The sequence below is a fragment of the Coregonus clupeaformis genome, chromosome 17, assembly GCF_020615455.1.
Source record: "Coregonus clupeaformis isolate EN_2021a chromosome 17, ASM2061545v1, whole genome shotgun sequence".
NCBI classification, from domain to species: domain Eukaryota; kingdom Metazoa; phylum Chordata; class Actinopteri; order Salmoniformes; family Salmonidae; genus Coregonus; species Coregonus clupeaformis.
Genome location: NC_059208.1, coordinates 40,312,870 through 40,334,155, shown reverse-complemented (window position 1 = coordinate 40,334,155; position 21,286 = coordinate 40,312,870). Strand labels below are relative to the sequence as shown.

Sequence of the window (21,286 nt, the reverse complement as noted above, 5' to 3'; positions counted from 1 at the left end):
ACCTGTATAAAAGACACCTGTCCACACACTCAATCAAACAGACTCTAACCTCTCCACAATGGCCAAGACCAGAGAGCTGTGTAAGGACATCGGGGATAAAATTGTAGACTTGCACAAGGCTGGGATGGGCTACAGGACAATAGGCAAGCAGCTTGGTGAGAAGGCAACAACTGTTGGCGCAATTATTAGAAAATGGAAGAAGTTCAAGATGACGGTCAATCACCCTCGGTCTGGGGCTTCATGCAAGATCTCACCTCGTGGGGCATCAATGATCATGAGGAAGGTGAGGGATCAGCCCAGAACTACACGGCAGGACCTGGTCAATGACCTGAAGAGAGCTGGGACCACAGTCTCAAAGAAAACCATTAGTAACACACTACGCCGCCATGGATTAAAATCCTGCAGCGCACGCAAGGTCCCCCTGCTCAAGCCAGCGCATGTCCAGGCCCGTCTGAAGTTTGCCAATGACCATCTGGATGATCCAGAGGAGGAATGGGAGCTTTTTGGTCTAAACTCCACTCGCCGTGTTTGGAGGAAGAAGGATGAGTACAACCCCAAGAACACCATCCCAACCTTGAAGCATGGAGGTGGAAACATCATTCTTTGGGGATGGGGACAGGACGACTGCACCGTATTGAGGGGAGGGGAGGATGGATGGGGCCATGTATCGCGAGATCTTGGCCAACAACCTCCTTCCCTCAGTAAGAGCATTGAAGATGGGTCGTGGCTGGGTCTTCCAGCATGACAACGACCCGAAACACACAGCCAGGGCAACTAAGGAGTGGCTCCGTAAGAAGCATCTCAAGGTCCTGGAGTGGCCTAGCCAGTCTCCAGACCTGAACCCAATAGAAAATCTTTGGAGGGAGCTGAAAGTCCGTATTGCCCAGCGACAGCCCCGAAACCTGAAGGATCTGGAGAAGGTCTGTATGGAGGAGTGGGCCAAAATCCCTGCTGTAGTGTGTGCAAACCTGGTCAAGACCTACAGGAAACGTATGATCTCTGTAATTGCAAACAAAGGTTTCTGTTCCAAATATTAAGTTCTGCTTTTCTGATGTATCAAATACTTATGTCATGCAATAAAATGCAAATGAATTACTTAAAAATCATACAATGTGATTTTCTGGATTTTTTTAGATTCCGTCTCTCACAGTTGAAGTGTACCTATGATAAAAATTACAGACCTCTACATGCTTTGTAAGTAGGAAAACCTGCAAAATCGGCAGTGTATCAAATACTTGTTCTCCCCACTGTATGTATGTGTGTATATATATGTATGTATGTATGTATGTGTATGTATGTGTGTGTATGTATGTATGTATGTATGTATGTATATATATATATATATGAAAAGGGAGGCCCCTAGTGATTTGTCACAGTGCCCTGGATATAGGATCTGGCTGCGTTTTACACAGGCAGCCCAATTCTGATCTTACATTTTAGTAATTTAGCAGACTCTTATCCAGAGCGACATACAATTAGTGCATTCATCTTTAGAAAGCTAGCTGAGACAACCACATATCACAGTTGTAGTAAGTACATTTTCCCTCAAAGTAGTTATGTTATTTTGCAATGATTCATGTTTTTTTTTGTCCAATTATTGGTCTTTTGCCCATAATTGGGCAAAAGATCAGAATTGGTCTGCCTTTGTAAACAACGCCAACTTCGCCTCAACCAGAGAATCATACCAATGCATTTTTCCATGCAATGTGAAGCTCATTGTTTCTATCTCTTCCCGTGTGTGTGACTGTGTATGGCGTGTGTAGGTGGCGTGGCCAGAGCTGATCGCCATCAGGAAGGCCTGTATCAGCCTAGAGGAGGACTATCGACCGGGCATCACCTACATCGTGGTTCAGAAACGCCACCACACCCGCCTTTTCTGCTCCGACAAGACAGAGCGAGTGAGTGGAGACCCATGTAGAGCAGGGGTGTCAAACTCAATTCCTGGAGGGCTGTGTCTGTGGTTTTTGATGGGAGTTCCAAAGCAATTAACTTTAAATGATCTATCGAGTACAAGGGAGGAGTGAAGACACGCAGCCCTCCAGGAATTGAGTTTGACATCCCTGATTTAGAGGGTGCAATTATCCGCAGGTCTAGGATCAGATTACCCAACTGTAAGCCATTAGGGAGATGAAACGACATCTGACCCTGTATCTGTGGTTAGGGGCAACTTCTACATACAGTACAACATGAGGGAGGGCATCTAGGGCTGTGGCAGCGTTCCAATACTTTTTAAATGCATCTCTCCAAACACCTATCCTTGGAGTAATCTCTGAGCTGGCATTTCACTGGATTGATGATTTAGACACCGCTAAAGTAAGAGGGGTTGCAAAGAGTTAGCACCTTTTGAACTAGCACTCTAGCATGTCCAGTGTCTGTAATCACAACCATCTCCCCCTACAGGTTGGAAAGAGTGGCAACGTCCCAGCCGGAACCACGGTGGACAGCACAATCACCCACCCCTCCGAATTTGACTTCTACCTGTGCAGCCATGCTGGGATCCAGGGCACTAGCCGGCCCTCCCACTACCACGTCCTGTGGGACGACAACTGCTTCACTGCCGACGAGCTCCAGCTGCTCACCTACCAGCTGTGCCACACCTACGTCCGCTGCACCCGCTCTGTCTCCATCCCCGCGCCAGCCTACTATGCCAGGCTAGTGGCATTCCGTGCCCGCTACCACCTAGTGGACAAAGATCACGACAGGTAATGACGAAAGTGGCAAGGCACAAGGCCAGAATACTTAGGGGTATCACAGATATACAGTACCAGTCAAAAGTTTGGAGACACCTACTCATTCAAGGGTTTTTCTTTATTTTTACTATTTTCTACATTGTAGAATAATAGTGAAGACATAAACTATGAAATAACACATGGAATCATGTAGTAACCCAAAAAGTGTTAAACAAATCAAAATATATTTTAGATTCTTCAAAGTAGCCACCCTTTGCCTTGATGACAGCTTTGCACACTCTTGGCATTTTCTCAACCAGCTTCATGAGGAATGCTTTTCCAACAGTCTTGAAGGAGTTCCCACATATGCTGAGCACTTGTTGGCTGCTTTTCCTTCACTCTGCCGTCCGACTCATCCCAAACCATCTCAATTGGGTTGAGGTTGGGGGATTGTGGAGGCCAGGTCATCTGATGCAGCACTCCATCACTCTCCTTCTTGGTAAAATAGCCCTTACACAGCCTGGAGGTGTGTTTTGGGTCATTGTCCTGTTGAAAAACAAATGATAGTCCCACTAAGCGCAAACCAGATGGGATGGCGTATTGCTGCAGAATGCTGTGGTAGCCATGCTGGTTAAGTGTGCCTTGAATTCTAAATAAATCACAGACAGTGTCACCAGCAAAGCACCCCCACACATCACACCACCTCCTCCATGCTTCACGGTGGGAACCACACATGCAAAGATAATCCTTTCACCTTCTCTGCGTCTCACAAAGACACGGCGGTTGGAACCAGAAATCTCAAATTTGGACTCATCAGACCAAGGGACAGATTTCCACTGGTCTAATGTCCATTGCTCGTGTTTCTTGGCACGATAAGTCTCTTCTTCTTATTGATGTCCTTTAGTAGTGGTTTCTTTGCAGCAATTTGACCATGAAGGCCTGATTCCCTGAACAGTTGATGTTGAGATGAGTCTGTTACTTGAATACTGTGAAGCATTTATTTGGGCTGCAGTTAACTCTAATGAACTTATCCTCTGCAGCAGAGGTAACTCTGGGTCTTCCTTTCCTGTGGCGGTCCTCATGAGAGCCAGTTTCATCATAGCGCTTGGTTTTTGCGACTGCACTTGAAGAAACTTTAAAAGTTATTGAAATGTTCCGGATTGACTGACCTTCATGTCTTAAAGTAATGATGGACTGTCGTTTCTCTTTGCTTATATGAGCTGTTCATGCCATAATATGGACTTTGTCTTTTACCAAATAGGGCTATCTTCTGTATACCACCCCTACCTTGTCACAACACAACTGATTGGCTCAAACGCATTAAGAAGGAAAGAAATTCCACAAAGAAATGTTTAACAAGGCACACCTGTTAATTGAAATGCATTCCAGGTGAAGCTGGTTGAGAGAATGCCATGAGTGTGCAAAGCTGTCAAGGCAAAGGGTGGCTACTTTGAAGAATCTAAAATATTACTTGTGTTATTTCATAGTTTTGATGTCTTCACTATTATTCTACAATGTAGAAAATAGTAAAAATAAAGAAAAACCGTTGAATGAGTATGTGTGTCCAAACCTTTGACTGGTACTGTACATTAAATGTTTTTTAGCCAGAACAGACACAAATGGACTGTATTAGCGGCCCTATACGTTAGATTTATATCTGCAACATATTATGCACCTAGTTTTACTGAATATACCGTTTTTGTTTGGCATGATGCAAATACATGATGGTAAATGTTGTTCAGTATGACTAGTTGTAATGGTGGAGCCCAACAGTAGTGGTTTTGTGCTCTTGTTTCTCTTACGTTATCATGTATCTGACCCCTCTCTCTCGTCCTGTCCTGCAGTGCGGAGGGCAGCCACGTGTCGGGCCAGAGTAACGGTCGGGACCCCCTGGCCCTGGCCAAGGCAGTCCAGATCCACTATGACACTCAGCACACTATGTATTTTGCCTGAGCCACGCTAGCAATGTGCGCTATTCTGTCCTCCCTCTCCTCTCTTTTTGCCAGTCTCTCGATCTTTCTCTTGCGTCTTGATGTGCACCAAAGCGGTTCGAAGCCAGTGAAGTGTGCCAGTGGAGTATTTTCCTTTTCGGAAAACGACATCCGGCGTTCCTGATCGAGCCGCCCTCTACCAGCAATCCGGCACTGAGAGACCGTTGGGGTTTCCGATGCACGGAGAAAACAAAATACACACACAAGTTGAGCCAATATGTTTTTGGGGGTTCGTTTTTTTTTTGAATGTCTTTTTTTGTTTTGGAAAAATACACTGAGCAATGGAGCGGACTGACGCCAATAGTCAGTGGCAGCTCTTAGCTCTCCCAGCTCAGCAGGACTCTGTCTACTTTTTACCTCAAAGCCCCTTTGGGGCGAAAATCTGTCACAAGGTCTTGGGTTGGGTTGGGTTGGGGGGTCATGGGGGGGTTTGCATGGAAACATGGGTGGGTGGACCTTTTTGAGAATTATATATATTTTTTTCCTTTTTATGATCGTGTTTTAACTTTCTCCTTTTCTTCAGTCTTTTACAAGCGAGGTCACCTGGGTATCCATACCCATTACTCTTCTCCCATTTAGCGAAGAATAAGTGCTTGAGTGTGTGCGTTTGTGTATATACGTGTGTGTGTGTGTGCGTGTGTTTCATGGAAGGCCACTGAATTGTAAAGGGAAAATCAAGAAAACTGCTGTAAATGCCTCAGATTTGATGTTTTTTATATTCACACATTACATATATATAAATATTTACATCTATAGAACAGATTGAAATATACAGGCTTCACAGAGGCCGGTGGGTGTATATGTAGCAGTAGCAACCGTGGTTTAGCCGGTGTGACTGACTGGGCATTGGGACCTATTGAATGGTTGAGAGCTTTGCGCGGGGTTATGGCATTGGGCTAAGCCGACTTAGTTGGTGCGCTGTGTGAGGAAGGGGATCCATCCCTTAAACCCGTTTGTCTGAACGGTTATGACATTGTGGGGCGGAGCACGGTTTTTTAGCAAGGCACTAGTCGGAAGCGGAAAACCCATTCGCTTAACTTTTGGGGTCTCCTTTGCTACCGGCCAATTCATTGCACTGACCCGGGACGCTAGGCAAGCAACAGAGGGCACTCTCTCTTACATTTTATGCATTTATACATCAGAATCAAAAAGCAGAATTTCTAAGAGTTTAATATAAAACTGTTTTGTGGCTAATCTTAACTGTTGTTTAGACTTAGTAGTTATATTTGTTGTTGTTATTGTTGTTGTTGATGTTGTTATCTACGATTATGATAATTATCAGACCGGCAGCAATCAGATGTGTAGTTATGAGATCAGGATAAGAGTGGCTGGGTTTAGAGTTGGACACTTTGTAGCATTCTGGGCTACGCTGGAGAGAGGCCCAAGGTGTATCGGTTTATGCTCCCTTCTGCTCCTCAGTGATGTAGTAGTTTCTGGTAGTAGGGAAGGGTTTGGCTGTGTTCTCCAGTAGAAAAGATTTGTGTTGAGCTGTACCCCTGACTGGTAAAACAGGAGGCTACCTTCAGCGCTCATCAGATGAAGACTGTTGGCAGAAGGGGGTTTTCGGTTCGAATGGAAGAAAGGTGACAATCAGAGCTGGCATTAGGAAGAAACTGGGACAGACTAAGTGGTACAAAGAAGTATGCAAGAGTCACATTTTCAGAACTTCATAATGTTTCTATTACGGCTTGTGTGTATTAGAACAAGTATATCTATCCAATTCTAAACTTATGGTGTTTCTGTTTTTTAAAAATTAAATAAGGTTTTGAACACAGGATATGAATTGACATAAAGCATAAGCACTGCCCTTGGACCTAATAACACCTGACCAGTCACGACTACGGTTAAAGATCCTATTTAACCACGGTCGTGGTTACAGTTATCCTCGCGGTGAGGATGGGGGTGGGGTCGAAAGCGGCGGGCACACCTCGTCAGGGGGTCGGCTCAGTGAACAACCCTTTTGTAATAAACCATCCATAGAGCAGCAGGTTTGCTATGAATGAGTTTGAGCGCCTACCTGTCGAGGGCATGGGCGCTGGCCTATGGTAGGGGAGCGTGGTGGCTGTCCAGGCCTTGCATGCAATAAGTTTGAGGGGCGGGGCTGAGCTGTTGGTGACGTGCACTCGTTTTCCCACGGGGCAATGGGGCTGCGGTGATTCAGCCTGGTGTTGTGGTCTGTGTGTCCCTGTGGGTGTGACCAGACTGGAGGAGTGTGCAGGATGTGGGTGTGGTCTCCAAGCAGGGGATCCAAAGGCGGTGATGACTCCCCAGTTTTGAACATATTATCATTGCAAAGCAATATTAACCCTAAATCCAGTTTTCGGATGAGGAAAAAGCTATATTTCTTCTTGTCGACATGGCTGTTGGTCTGCTCTCTATCGCCGTTTGTTTCTGTAACTTGTTTTTTGCCTGTATCAATCAGTGGGAATATGCATTCAGTGGACTAGCTCTTTAGGCTCTGAAGAGAAAAAAAAAGAAAAAGGTTAAAACATTTTGACTTTTCTCACCTGCATGCCAGAGTATTGTCCCTAAAAAAAAAAGTATTTAGAATCACGAGAGACAGGAGGAAAAAAAATAGGGTAAATGTTTATGAATTTAGTGAGACTGTTTTAGGCTAGCAATATTGTCCAGTCTCTTCAAGATGTATTTTAAAGATTCCTACACAAATGTCAGTAAAAAAACGAAGGCACAGGCCACTGGAGGTGGAGCGTTCGAGCCTTTGCGTCGTGACCCGAAGACAAACGAGGTACTTTATTCAAACGTGGGCCCGGTAAAGACTTGACCCCTCGCCCCCCTCACAGGCCCCAGTGTAGCGTCCATTTAGGCCTCCACTGTCTGGTTTGTGCCCCTGCCACGCCTCTCGGGGCTCTCCTGTCTCGTGGCGCCACCCTGCTGGCCACCCACACAAGCGCACTTCCTCTCTGTGGGGGGCCTCGGCCCAAGGCGTCCACGGCCACAGGAATACCTCTTTTTAACATTTTTAACAATCTATTCTTTCTGTGCCCCGTTTGAAAGAGAGCATGATTTTATTTTTTAATTCCTCTTTGATATAATATCTACAGATTTGTTATTCGACATTGTAAGTGTAATTTAATTTTTATGTTCTTTATTCTGGTGTGTAGCTCTGCTGTTTTCTGCTAGTGGTCTGAGCTGTGTGACTGTCCAATAGCAATAGAACAGTACCCTGTCTGACCTGCTGGGGAGGGGGTGGGACTTCCTCAGGCCCCTCCCACAAGGGTGCCCAATCACTCGCTGTATTGCTATGTGACATGTTTAAAACCTTTTTTTTTAGCCTGCAGGGAATATTTGTGTTATTGTGCAAAGTAATAAATTGGTATTTTATGCCTATATCATACACTGGTGTTCATTCCTTTTCCTTATTTTAATCCCAACACCACACATGACACAAAGGGCAAACGTTAGTCTTCTATTCCATTTTATAATGTATTCTTACTAATAAATTAGTTGAGTGATTACAGGGCTGCCACTTTGGGTAATTGCATGTACACTATAATAGAACTAGTCTACAATCACCACTAATGTACTACATGCATGTGCCAGTAGATGGCATCGTTCTCTCAATGGGCAGAACAGGTCAGTTATCAACTCATTCACTGAGCAATAGCAGTCTGAGGAGATGGGACTCCTGAAAACCCCCTCCTTACTCACAGTTTACAATAACAAAAGATAAGAAGCTGTCAGGCTGTCATTTTATGACAATACCACTGTATCATGTACCAAAGATCAATTTAAAATCTGTAGTCTCTAAAGAGGACTTGTTGACAGCATTTGTTGACTTGGACAATAAGTAATGTGGTCAGCTGATAGTTCTATCTCGGAGATGAATACACTAAATCGGGGATGTCCATCTTAAATATACTACTTGTTTGTGTATGCACACAGCATGTTCTGTAAAACATTGTGTGTACAGCCTTTGAAGCACCAACTAGACAAATCAATTAACCTGCCAATATATTTAAGTGTCAATCATTTATTTTGACTTTCATGTATTAGTTTGTGTGTGTGTGCTAATGATTCCATTGGATTTCTTATGCTGTGGTATTCATCATATGCAGTACCACGGGCAAACATGTCTCATTCACAATGGACAGCTATCCTTTGCCTGTGCTCCTCTCTCCTCTTTCCCCCGCTCTCATTGTATCGTTACCCCTCTTCCATTTCCTGTGTCCTGTGCTGCTGTCATGACCACCGTTGCCAAGGAGAGGAGGTCATACTCACGCAAGAAAGGAAACTCAAACCGCAGATCTTGTTGCCATAATATTTAATTCATCAACATAGACACACCAAGGTTCAATGTGATGTAGTGAACAGGATATTTAAAAATTATGCAAAATAAAATTGCCTCTCCATCCATCACAATCCCAGTTGGGCTACTGGCCAGTATACACAGTCACACCTTTAACTGATGTCAGCAGTAAACAGTGTAAATCCATTGATATAATCCATAAAGTGGGATATCCGCCATTGATATGTAAGACCAGTTAATTGTGACCATAGACATTGTTTCTTTTCATTTAAGAGAGAAAGAATCAAACCACCTCAATGGATACATTGTGAGTACATTTAATAATACTTCTTTTGGGTAACACCACTGTACTCCATGCCTTAGATGGAAAGTGAATGCTTACACCTGACCTGTATTTTTCACGTGGGTGTTCAGCTTTGTAGTCTGGTTCATTCTGCTCGCACACAACATTCATTTCACCTAACCCCCTTTTTAGCTGTCTCTCGCTTTTGCTGCAGACAAAAAGCAGAGTTGTAAAAGTTCATTTACAGCCATGTAGAGCAAAGCAGAGCATTTAAGCCCCATTGTAGAGGCCCCCTGGATTGTCTTTGTGTTAATTGAGCCACCTACAGACATCACTCTCTCTCCCTCCCTCTGTACTGTCTCGTTCTCGCTCTCTCGCTCTCTCCATCTCGCTCTCTTTCCAGGCACGGTGTTGCTCTCACAGGTTGACAGTAAACTGAGGTTGTTCTGAAGATGGGAGGGACGGACTTACTATTCCACTTACCTGGCAGTCTGACTAAGTGGTCCTGCCTGCTATCTATACCCTAACACCCAGACTGGACTGACCCATTTGGGTTTGTATGCGTGGGGGGAGGATAGCAAGCTGAACCTGTGTCGAGTCTGAAGTGGCCTCGGCAGGCTGAGCCCATTGTGACGAAGACACTTCAACAGGCGCCAGCGGCAGATGAGGTCTGCTGCTTCATTTTCCAAGGCTTTGTTCTCTAAGACATCATAACACCATTTAAGCTCTAGCAGTGAAACAACTTTTGCATCAACCATCAAGCTTTGGTGCATTTGGAGGCACAGTTTGGATGCACTTGGACAACGGACAGAATTGGACAAAGCCCTATTTGTGCTTTATCAAGACATCTGTCTTTGTTTTATTTATCTTCTGTGGACCTTTTTGCTCATAGGACTCTATCAGTTGTTTTTGACTTCCAGCGAGAGCATACATCTTCAGCGACGTCCCTGAATCGACTATCCGGTTTCATTGGCCTGACCCATCTAGGTAAGGCTACACCAATCCTGTGGGGTAATAGACAATTTTCTTGTAATCAGCTCCGCGCTTGGGTTAGTGCCAGAGCTGCTGACAGAAGTGGATGACATTAATTGTACCCTACCCACAAACCCACAAGTCCTGATGGTGCCGTTTCTGAAGCTCAATCAATCGAAAATAGGGGAGCTGCCACAAGTGGCTGCACATCTATTGGCTCTTCAATAATTAATCAGTTTGAAAGGGGGAGGAAAACAATTGAGCTAGGAGTGACAGATGGTGGTAGAGGAAGAGAAGACTATTACTGGGAGGAAAAAAAAAAGTAAAAAAAAAAGCTCAGTTGAAGACATCTGACCAGATGTTGAAAAGAAACAGAGACAAAAGAAGCTTGAGAAGGGAAAGTAGTTTGACAGGACTGTGAGTGACTCAAATTCAGGATTGTGAAAGGCCCAGACACAGAGAGCAGGTATAGCAAAGGAGTGGGCCTTGACGTGAGAAAGAAGACATAGACTAGTGTAGTAAAGGTCAGTTTCAGGTGGAGGTCAGAAGAAATCGAGAGCAGCCATCATGGTCAACACAGGCATGCAATTAATCAGCTTCACCTGCGCGGTAACAGGTTGGGTCATGGCCATCGCTGTGACGGCCTTGCCTCAGTGGAAGGTGTCCGCCTTCATCGGCAGCAACATCCTCACCTCCGAGGTCAAGTGGGAGGGCATCTGGATGAACTGCATCTACCAGACCACGGGCCACATGCAGTGCAAGACCTACGACTCCATTCTGGCTCTGCCCCCAGACCTCCAGGCAGCTCGTGCCCTCATGTGTGTGGCCATCTTTCTGGGCTGGCTCTCCTGCACAGTGTCCTGCTGTGGAATGAAGTGCACCACGTGCGCTGGCGACGACCGCCGCGCCAAGGCAGGCATCGCCCTCTCCGGTGGCGTGCTATTCATCCTGACGGGCCTGTGCGTGCTGGTGCCCGTCTCCTGGACTGCCAACACGGTGGTCCAGGACTTCTACAACCCCAACGTGCCTGTCATGTACAAACGAGAGCTGGGCCAGGCTATCTACCTGGGCTGGGCATCTGCGGTTATTCTGATGATCAGCGGGGCCGTGCTGAGCAGCACCTGCCCCCATATCGAGAGGGGAGGACGGGAGTACCGCCGGGGATACATGGGCCGGAGCTTTCCTAACTCGCGCCCCTCCCCCCTCGCATCTGATCCTCCGAAACCTTTCACCTCCAACAGCGTGCCCCTAAAGGAATATGTGTAGTCAGAGAATATATGTGAATATGAATGTAAACAGGGATTGGAGTATGGGAAGGAGCAAGTTTGAGAATGAGAAGAGGAAGTAGAAGGCTGGAAAAGGAAAAACTGTGCAACTGTGGGTGGAGAAGAGAAGTGACTTGGAAGGTTTTGAAGATGTGAAGCGTTAGATTTGAAACTCTACTCTGCAGTTCTCTCTTGCTCTTCTACCGCGATACATTTTGATTTACTCTATTTCAAATTAATTTTTTCCACTAAATGTATTGGTGTGTGTATATATACAGTACCAGTCAAAAGATTACACACCTACTCATTCAAGGGTTTTTCTTTATTTTTACTATTTTCTACATTGTAGAATAATAGTGAAGACATCAAAACTATGAAATAACACACATGGAATCATGTAGTAACCAAAAAAGTATTAAACAAATCTAAATATATTTGAGATTCTTCAAATAGCCACCCTTTGCCTTGATGACAGCTTTGCACACTCTTGGCATTTTCTCAACCAGCTTCACCTGGAATGCTTTTCCAACAGTCTTGAAGGAGTTTCCACATATGCTGAGCACTTGTTGGCTGCTTTTCCTTCACTCTGCCGTCCGACTCATCCCAAACCATCTCAATTGGGTTGAGGTCGGGGGATCTGATGCAGCACTCCATCACTCTCCTTCTTGGTAAAATACACAGCCTGGAGGTGTGTTTTGGGTCATTGTCCTGTTGAAAAACAAATGATAGTCCCACTAAGCGCAAACCAGATGGGATGGCGTATCGCTGCAGAATGCTGTGGTAGCCATGCTGGTTAAGTGTGCCTTGAATTTGAAATAAATCAGACTGTGTCACCAGCAAAGCACCCCCACACCATAACACCTCCTCCTCCATGCGTTACGGTGGGAACTACACATGCGGAGATCATCTGTTCACCCACACCGCGTCTCACAAAGATACGGCGGTTGGAACCAAAAATCTCCAATTTGGACTCCAGACCAAAGGACACATTTCCACCGGTCTAACGTCCATTGCTCGTGTTTCTTGGACCAAGCAGGTCTCTTCTTCTTATTGGTGTCCTTTAGTAGTGGTTTCTTTGCAGCAATTCGACCATGAAGGCCTGATTCACACAGTCCCCGCTGAACAGCTGATGTTGAGATGTGTCTGTGACTTGAACTCTGTGAAGCATTTATTTGGGCTGCAATTTCTGAGACTGGTAACTCTAATGAACTTATCCTCTGCAGCAGAGGTAACTCTGGGTCTTCCATTCCTGTGGCGGTCCTCATGAGAGCCAGTCTCATCATAGTGCTTGATGGTTTTTGCGACTGCACTTGAAGAAACTTTCAAAGTTCTTGAATGTTGCCGTATTGACTGACCTTCATGTCTTAAAGTAATGATGGGACGGTCATTTCTCTTTGCTTATTTGAGCTGTTCTTGACATAATATGGACTTGGTATTTTAGCAAATGGGCTATCTTCTGTATACCCCCCCTACCTTCTCACAACACAACTGATTGTCTCAAACGCATTAAGAAGGAAAGAAATTCCACAAATTAACTTTTAAGAAGGCACACCTGTTAATTGAAATTAATTCCAGGTGACTACCTCATGAAGCTGGTTGAGAGAATGCCAAGAGTGTGCAAGGCTGTCATCAAGGCAAAGGGTGGCTATTTGAAGAGTCTCAAATATAACATATTTTGATTTGTTTAACACTTTTTTTGGTTACTACATGATTCCATATGTTATTTCATTAGTTTTGATGTCTTCACTATTATGCTACAATGTAAAAATAAAGAAAAACCCTGGAATGAGTAGGTGTCCAAACTTTTGACTGGTAGTGTGTGTGTGTGTGTGTATATATATATCTCTACATATTGTTTGAGACTGTTTCCATTATGCCTATCATTATCCACCTCGTATTCTCATGTATTTATTGACTTCATTACACATTTATTACACTGTGATAATTAGTATTAGTGCATGGACAGATCACAATACTCCAGTGAATGCCTGGAAGACACGACATCAATCACCATAAACATCTTTAAGATATTATGGTTTTGTGTGACTTGTGGTGTGAAGTTTGGAGTGATGTCTTTCTTTCACAATTCTTCTCAGATGACTATTGAATTATTTCACAGATTTAGTCAACTACTTCATTGAGTTTGAATAAGTCAAAATTGTAAAAGAATAAACGGATTATTCCAAGGGTATTTAAATAAGTTGTTTGAACTTTTTCCTTCCATATGTTTAGTTCATGACAAACTGATGCCGTTTTATAGTTTGCCCAGAATATTGAAGGCGTCATATCTGTGCTCAATGTTTAGCTGTGCACAACTTCAAACAGAAAATGTGTTCTCTTTGCACTGACCTTGCACTGATATAGTGATGCCTCAATCTAGCCCCCCTATAGGCTGTTTGGAGTTCCTGTCAAATTAATTTGATCTTTCAGGTCAGCAAGGTGCAAACCGTTTGAGCTGAGGAAAGGGGAGAAGGCAGCCATCCTGAATAAACCAGATAGTTGGAGCAAGAAATAGGTGTAACAAAGTTGTATATTTATTATTTTTCATGTCATTGTACTCCATGACATTTCAACCGTTTTCCCCCATAGAATTTATTTTAACTTAGAAGTCAACAGTCAGCAGTAATACTATTCTAGCTCAGGGCCCATATCCACAAAGTGTCTCAGAGTAGATAATTGGTCATAAGTGCTGAGAATAGAGACATTTTACTCCTACTCTTACGGGTCAAAATAAAAGCTATGCATGAAGCCTCTTCAGTCATAAGAGTCACACATAGTCTACAGATATTTAGGACACCTCGTGAGCTGTCCTAACCAGTTAAGAGTTACCAGCTGGTGTCTTGATAATAAATAAATAAATGCAGTGAGTGGTTCCTGCGCCAAATGCAATTGCTTTGTAGTTGTTAAAATGTTTCTATAATTCTATATGATCAATCCATAAATAATCTAGATCTACAGTATACAGTGGGGGAAAAAAGTATTTAGTCAGCCACCAATTGTGCAAGTTCTCCCACTTAAAAATATGTGAGAGGCCTGTAATTTTCATCATAGGTACACGTCAACTATGACAGACAAAATGAGAAAAGAAAATCACATTGTAGGATTTTTAATGAATTTATTTGCAAGTTATGGTGGAAAATAAGTATTTGGTCAATAACAAAAGTTTCTCAATACTTTGTTATATACCCTTTGTTGGCAATGACACAGGTCAAACGTTTTCTGTAAGTCTTCACAAGGTTTTCACACACTGTTGCTGGTATTTTGGCCCATTCCTCCATGCAGATCTCCTCTAGAGCAGTGATGTTTTGGGGCTGTCGCTGGGCAACACAGACTTTCAACTCCCTCCTTCGTTGCCCGGGCGGTGTGTTTGGGATCATTGTCATGCTGAAAGACCCAGCCACGTTTCATCTTCAATGCCCTTGCTGATGGAAGGAGGTTTTCACTCAAAATCTCACGATACATGGCCCCATTCATTCTTTCCTTTACACGGATCAGTCGTCCTGGTCCCTTTGCAGAAAAAACAGCCCCAAAGCATGATGTTTCCACCCCCATGCTTCACAGTAGGTATGGTGTTCTTTGGATGCAACTCAGCATTCTTTGTCCTCCAAACACGACTGAGTTGAGTTTTTACCAAAAAGTTCTATTTTGGTTTCATCTGACCATATGACATTCTCCCAATCCTCTTCTGGATCATCCAAATGCACTCTAGCAAACTTCAGACGGGCCTGGACATGTACTGGCTTAAGCAGGGGGACACGTCTGGCACTGCAGGATTTGAGTCCCTGGCGGCGTAGTGTGTTACTGATGGTAGGCTTTGTTACTTTGGTCCCAGCTCTCTGCAGGTCATTCACTAGGTCCCCCGTGTGGTTCTGGGATTTTTGCTCACCGTTCTTGTGATCATTTTGACCCCACGGGGTGAGATATTGCGTGGAGCCCCAGATCGAGGGAGATTATCAGTGGTCTTGTATGTCTTCCATTTCCTAATAATTGCTCCCACAGTTGATTTCTTCAAACCAAGCTGCTTACCTATTGCAGATTCAGTCTTCCCAGCCTGGTGCAGGTCTACAACTTTGTTTCTGGTGTCCTTTGACAGCTCTTTGGTCTTGGCCATAGTGGAGTTTGGAGTGTGACTGTTTGAGGTTGTTGACAGGTGTCTTTTATACTGATAACAAGTTCAAACAGGTGCCATTAATACAGGTAACGAGTGGAGGACAGAGGAGCCTCTTAAAGAAGAAGTTACAGGTCTGTGAGAGCCAGAAATCTTGCTTGTTTGTAGGTGACCAAATACGTATTTTCCACCATAATTTGCAAATAAATTCATTAAAAATCCTACAATGTGATTTTCTGGAATTTTTTTTCTCAATTTGTCTGTCATAGTTGACATGTACCTATGATGAAAATTACAGGCCTCATCTTTTTAAGTGGGAGAACTTGCACAATTGGTGGCTGACTAAATACTTTTTCGCCCTCACTGTATGCAACAGTATCTGTGCCTTTGACAATGATTTCACATGAGGCCTATTTCACATGATATGACTAAATACTTATAACAAATTGGTTAATAAATAAATAAATAAATTATTTTGATTATTGAATTACATACATTGTTATTTCAAGTTATCCCTTTGGAGTGCAATATCACATTATAAAAAAAGATGCCTAAATTGGACGCTTGAAGGAATCTAAGGCTTATGTTAACTTTGATTGTGTTCGATAAAAATGATAAGACCTTTCAAAAGTTGTATGCAACATTCTTGGCAAGTGACTTGAGGCCAACCGTGCCAAAGCAAATTAGTTTTTAAACGGGAGTGACGAGTGTGTTGATATAACAGCAATATTGTCAAAATTATGCTTTTAACAACCATCAGAATTGGTTAAAAAAAGGTTATGAATGCCAATATATTAGGCGATAAGAGAAGTGATCGTGTCAGGCGAAATTATATCAAATGTTACACCATTGCAACATTAAGACGTACAGTCACATTCACTGTGGTTGTCTGAAGCGTGCTATAAGTTCACAGATGGTGATGCCTCATTGTGATAGGTTATTCCCCATCATTTGCAACAGTGTCAATGAGTGTCATCACTACCTTTCCTTTGCGGTACCTCAAACTGTCGTGATTACCAGCTGAGAAACTTTTATGAGTTGATTTTACTCAGTTTGTCTGGGCATTGTCTCTCCTTTGTTCACACCCAGTACAGTCAAGTGCTCTGCTCCTATCAGCCTGACACATCCAAGGGCAAAGTCAACCTGAACCCAGTCTATTCCTTTACTCTTCAACCCATTACTGAGTATTTTTATTGTAGCCCATCTGAAAGAAGACAATCACATCCACCGGGTAGTCCTCTTGCTAACATCTTGTAGTTCTCATTTTACTAGGACTCAATGAAAAAGGACACTTTAAACAGTGTATCTGAAAGAGGATGCAGAATACCTACATTAGTTTATTAAATTCAGTGAGGGTAATTACAGTGCCTTCAGAAAGTATACACACCCCTTGACTTTTTCCACGTTTGTTGCTACAGCCTGAATTTAAAATGGATTAAATTGAGATTGTGTCACACAATACCCCCTAATGTCAAAGTGGAATTATGTTTTAAGAAATGTTTACAAATTAATAAAGAATTAAAAGCTGAAATGTCTTGGGTCAATAAGTATTTAACCTATTTGTTATGGCAAGCCTAAATAAGTTGAGGAGTAAAAATATGCTTTACAAGTCACATAATAAGTTGCATGGACTCACTCTGAGTGCAATAAGATTTTAACATGATTTTTAAATGACTACCCCGTCTCTGTACCCACACATACAATTATCTGTAAGGTCCCTCAGTCGAGCAGTGAATTTCAAGCACAGATTCAACCACAAAGACCAGGGAGGTTTTCCAGTGGTTCACAAAGAAGGGCACCTGAAAATCCCTTTGAGCATGGTGCAGTTATTAACTACACTTTGGATGTTGTATCAATACACCCAGTCACTACAAAGATACAGGCGCCCTTCGTAACGCAGTTGCTGGAGTGGAAGGAAACCACTCAAGGATTTCACCAAGAGGCCAATAGTGATTTTAAAACAGTTACAGAATTGAATGGCTGTGATAGGATATACAGTTGAAGTCATAAGTTTACATACAACTTAGCCAAATACATTTAAACTTAGTTTTTCACAATTCCTGACATTTCATCCTAGTAAAAATTCCCTGTCTTAGGTCAGTTAGGATCACTACTATATTAAGAATGTGAAATGTCAGAATAATAGTAGAGAGAATTACTTATTTCAGCTTTTATTTCTTTCATCACATTCCCAGTGGGTCAGAGGTTTATATATACCGGTACTCAATTAGTATTTGGTAGCATTGCCTTTAAATTGTTTAACTTGGGTCAAACATTTTGGGTAGCCTTCCACAAGCTTCCCACAATAAGTTGGGTGAATTTTGGCCCATTCCTCCTGACAGAGCTGGTGTAACGGAGTCAGGTTTGTAGGCCTCCTTGCTCGCACAAGCCTTTTCAGTTCTGCCCACACATTTTCTATAGGATTGAGGTCAGGGCTTTGTGATGGCCACTCCAATACCTTGACTTTGTTGTCCTTAAGCCATTTTGCCACAACTTTGGAAGTATGCTTGGGGTCATTGTCCATTTGGAAGACCCATTTGCGACCAAGCTTTAACTTCTTGACTGATGTCTTGAGATGTTGCTTCAATATATCCACATAATTTTCCTTCCTCATGATGCCATCTATTTTGTGAAGTGCACCAGTCCCTCCTGCAGCAAAGCACCCCCACAGCATGATGCTGCCACCCCCGTGCTACACGGTTGGGATGGTGTTCTTCGGCTTGCAAGGACCCCCCCTTTTTCCTCCAAACATAACGATGGTCATTATGGCCAAACAGTTCTATTTCTGTTTCATTACACCAGAGGACATTTCTCCAAAAAGTACGATCTTTGTCCCCATGTGCAGTTGCAAACCGTATTCTGGCTTTTTTATGGCGGTTTTGGAGCAGTGGCTTCTTCCTTGCTGAGCGGCCTTTTAGGTTATGTCGATATAGGACTTGTTTTACTGGGGATATAGATACTTTTGTACTCGTTTCCTCCAGCATCTTCACAAGGTCCTTTGCTGCTGTTCTGGGATTTATTTGCACTTTTCGCACCAAAGTACGTTCATCTTTAGGAGACAGAATGCGTATACTTCCTGAGCGGTATGACGGCTGCGTGGTCCCATGGTGTTTATACTTGCGCACTATTGTTTGTACAGATGAACGTAGTACCTTCAGGCGTTTGGAAATGTATCCCAAGGATGAACCAGACTTGTGGAGGTGTACAATTTTTTTTCTGAGGTCTTGGCTGATTTCTTTTGATTTTCCCATGATGTCAAGCAAAGAGGCACTGAGTTTAAGGTAGGCCTTGAAATACATACACAGGTACACCTCCAATTGACTCAAATTATGTAAATTAGCCTATCAGAAGCTTCTAAAGCCATGACATCCTTTTCTGGAATTTTCCAAGCTGTTTAAAGGCACAGTCAACTTAGTGTATGTAAACATCTGACTCACTGGAATTGTGATACAGTGAATTATAAGTGAAATAATCTGTCTGTAAACAATTGTTGGAAAAATTACTTGTGTCATGCACAAAGTAGATGTGCTAACCGACTTGCCAAAACTATAGTTTGTTAACAAGACATTTGTGGAGTGGTTGAAAAACTAGTTTTAATGACTCCAACCTAAGTGTATGTAAACTTCCGACTTCAACTGTAACTGAGGATGGATCAACAACATCGTAGTTACTCGACAATACTAACAAACGACAGAGTGAAAAGAAGGAAGCCTGTACAGAATAAAAATATTCAAAAACATGCATCCTGTTTGTAATATGGCATTTTCAAGCATGTTGCTGGCTGCATCAAGTTATGGGTATACTTGTCATCGGCAAGGACTAGGGAGTTTTTCAGGATAAGAATAAATGGAATAGAGCTAAGCACAGGCAAAATCCTAGAGGAAAAACTTGGTTCCGTCTGCTTTCCAACTGACACTGGGAGACAAACTCCCCTTTCTGCAGGACAATTTTGTGTAGATCGTTGACAAAAAGGACAATTAAATCCATTTTAATCCCACTTTGTAACAACAAAATGGGAAAAAAGTCAAAGGGTGTGAATACTTTCTGAAGGAACTGTATATATGGAAAATAGAGCACCATAGATAGGTTTACTTGATATGCTCTCTTCTTCACTCATTGTTTTCAGGGACTCCCATCTCTTGGGAGCAGTTTCCAGAAGGGAGAGGTCATCAGCCCTCAGTGTGTCAGCACATTCTTTCTTCTCAGAAACCTGTGCATGTAGATGAGGAAAACTATCTTTCTCACACAAATCAACAGTAGGACAACCTTTACCTACTGGTAGATTTCAATATTTATAATGCCACACACTGAAGTCATGCGTTTCAGCATCAAGCCTTCCTCAGCAGTATGCAGTCTAGTTGCATACCCACAATAAATTGCTCACAATTACAATTTCTTGTGCATCCTTAGAAATGGTACAGTAATACAGTGACACAGAAAGGATACTGTTGAGGATAGTAACGCTCCGCATCCTGAAGCCACTCCAACATGTCAGCGATGGATGGAGCGACTGCAAATCTCTGGGTGCAGGTAGCAAGGGTGTTGTCAAGTTGCGTCAATTCGAATCTGGTATAAGGAACAAAAGAGGTGAACACACGTCTTTTAAGATATACTAGTGTTTTAATTAATGCAAACACTTGAATGGTAAATATGATGTTCGTATATACGGGCCCACTGAAAAACCATGCAGGGCAGACTGAGCTATTGTTATAAGTTCTTCTTTAAATACTCTGACAGAGATAGTTCCCGCTCCCTGCTGGGCCTGTCAGAATAGAGGCTGGGTGTGGTTTAAACTTACCCAACCTATCGTTGGCGCTCAGGCTGGTCCCAGCCCCTTGGCGCTTCACTGTTGCAGGGCATTAGTTGTTATCTTTACAACTTGTCTCGAGTCAGCAACCTCAAACAGTTTGTTCTTCTTCATTGTAGCAGTACACATGTCCTTGAGCAGTTTAACAAAGAGGCAGTGTGTGTGAGTCACAAGCCTATCTCAGCCTACCCCCTAACGGTTCCTCACATTAAATCACAGCTTGTTATGTTAAACAATCTATATCAGTACAGCACAAACCTATTATGTTTAATCATTAATGTATTCTTTCTAAGCTAGGCATCACATCTAGTTGTAAGAGAATAGATCCCCAGTGTCTATATTCTGCTCATACAACTGGAACGCACCAGACACCTGATTACTGATAGCATCTCGCACAGACTGGAGAGAACACCTGTAAGAAATAAGCGGGGCACCCAAAACGATGTCCGCTGCCTGTAGGAGCTTGAAGTGAAGATGCTGGTGCAGATCAGGAAAGTTGTGAAGAGCGGTGTTGGCGTTTTGGATCTTTTGAAACGCCCTCAACTGCTCTTCGAGGTTTCCAAGTGAAACCATTAAAGGCTTGCATTCAGCCAACACGGAATTCCATACTTTCTGATTGTTCTCCTAGCTTTGAAAACATTTTTTCAATACTTAGTAAAGCGGCAATAACCCAGGCGTCGACATTTAGCTAGCACACATTACAACTCAGAACAGAGAAACCCATGTGGCTGATGAAAAAAGACAACACAATTATTTGCTGGAATAATAATGATACAAAGCGATCTGTAAGGCGAAATAAATAAAACATTAAACTCAAGTAAAAACACTGACGATACCCTTCAAAATGACCAAAATTACTGTCACTTTTCCAGTCAACATTTCTCACGTTATTTTATTACGTTTCCGATCAAGTGACGTAAACAT

At 43.0% G+C, this 21,286-nt stretch overlaps 3 protein-coding genes across 9 annotated transcripts in view; 2 read left to right on the top strand and 1 right to left on the bottom strand.

The window, feature by feature from the left end:
• LOC121586382 (protein argonaute-4) overlaps nucleotides 1-5,069 on the top strand; it is a 36,750-nt gene extending 31,681 nt beyond the window's left edge. For all 7 annotated transcript variants that reach the window (XM_041903013.2, XM_041903010.2, XM_041903014.2 and 4 more), the window contains exons 15-17: nucleotides 1,764-1,898; nucleotides 2,401-2,702; nucleotides 4,514-5,069. In XM_041903013.2, the coding sequence (XP_041758947.1) occupies nucleotides 1,764-1,898; nucleotides 2,401-2,702; nucleotides 4,514-4,622 (546 nt within the window). In that variant the 3' untranslated portion in view covers nucleotides 4,623-5,069. The remainder of the gene's footprint in view (nucleotides 1-1,763; nucleotides 1,899-2,400; nucleotides 2,703-4,513) is intronic.
• A 3,877-nt stretch (nucleotides 5,070-8,946) lies between these two features.
• On the top strand, nucleotides 8,947-11,759 carry LOC121585566 (claudin-4-like). The gene has a single exon (XM_041901886.1). It carries the CDS (start codon nucleotides 10,750-10,752, stop codon nucleotides 11,446-11,448), a length of 699 nt encoding a protein of 232 aa, XP_041757820.1. The 5' UTR covers nucleotides 8,947-10,749; the 3' UTR covers nucleotides 11,449-11,759.
• Nucleotides 11,760-19,594: 7,835 nt separating this feature from the next.
• LOC121585757 (uncharacterized protein C1orf109-like) lies at nucleotides 19,595-21,241 on the bottom strand (the record flags this gene model as incomplete). The annotated part of the gene is made up of 4 exons (XM_045226572.1): nucleotides 21,221-21,241; nucleotides 20,670-20,986; nucleotides 19,983-20,256; nucleotides 19,595-19,765 (listed from the first exon to the last, which is right to left on the bottom strand). Coding segments are annotated over exons 1-4 (783 nt in total), but the record flags the coding sequence as incomplete, so codon positions are not given.
• Nucleotides 21,242-21,286: the final 45 nt, after the last annotated feature.

Coding starts and splice junctions, on each gene's coding strand:
- LOC121585566 (XM_041901886.1), top strand. CDS start 10,750: ATGGTCAACACAGGCATGCAATTAATCAGCTTCACCTGCGCGGTAACA.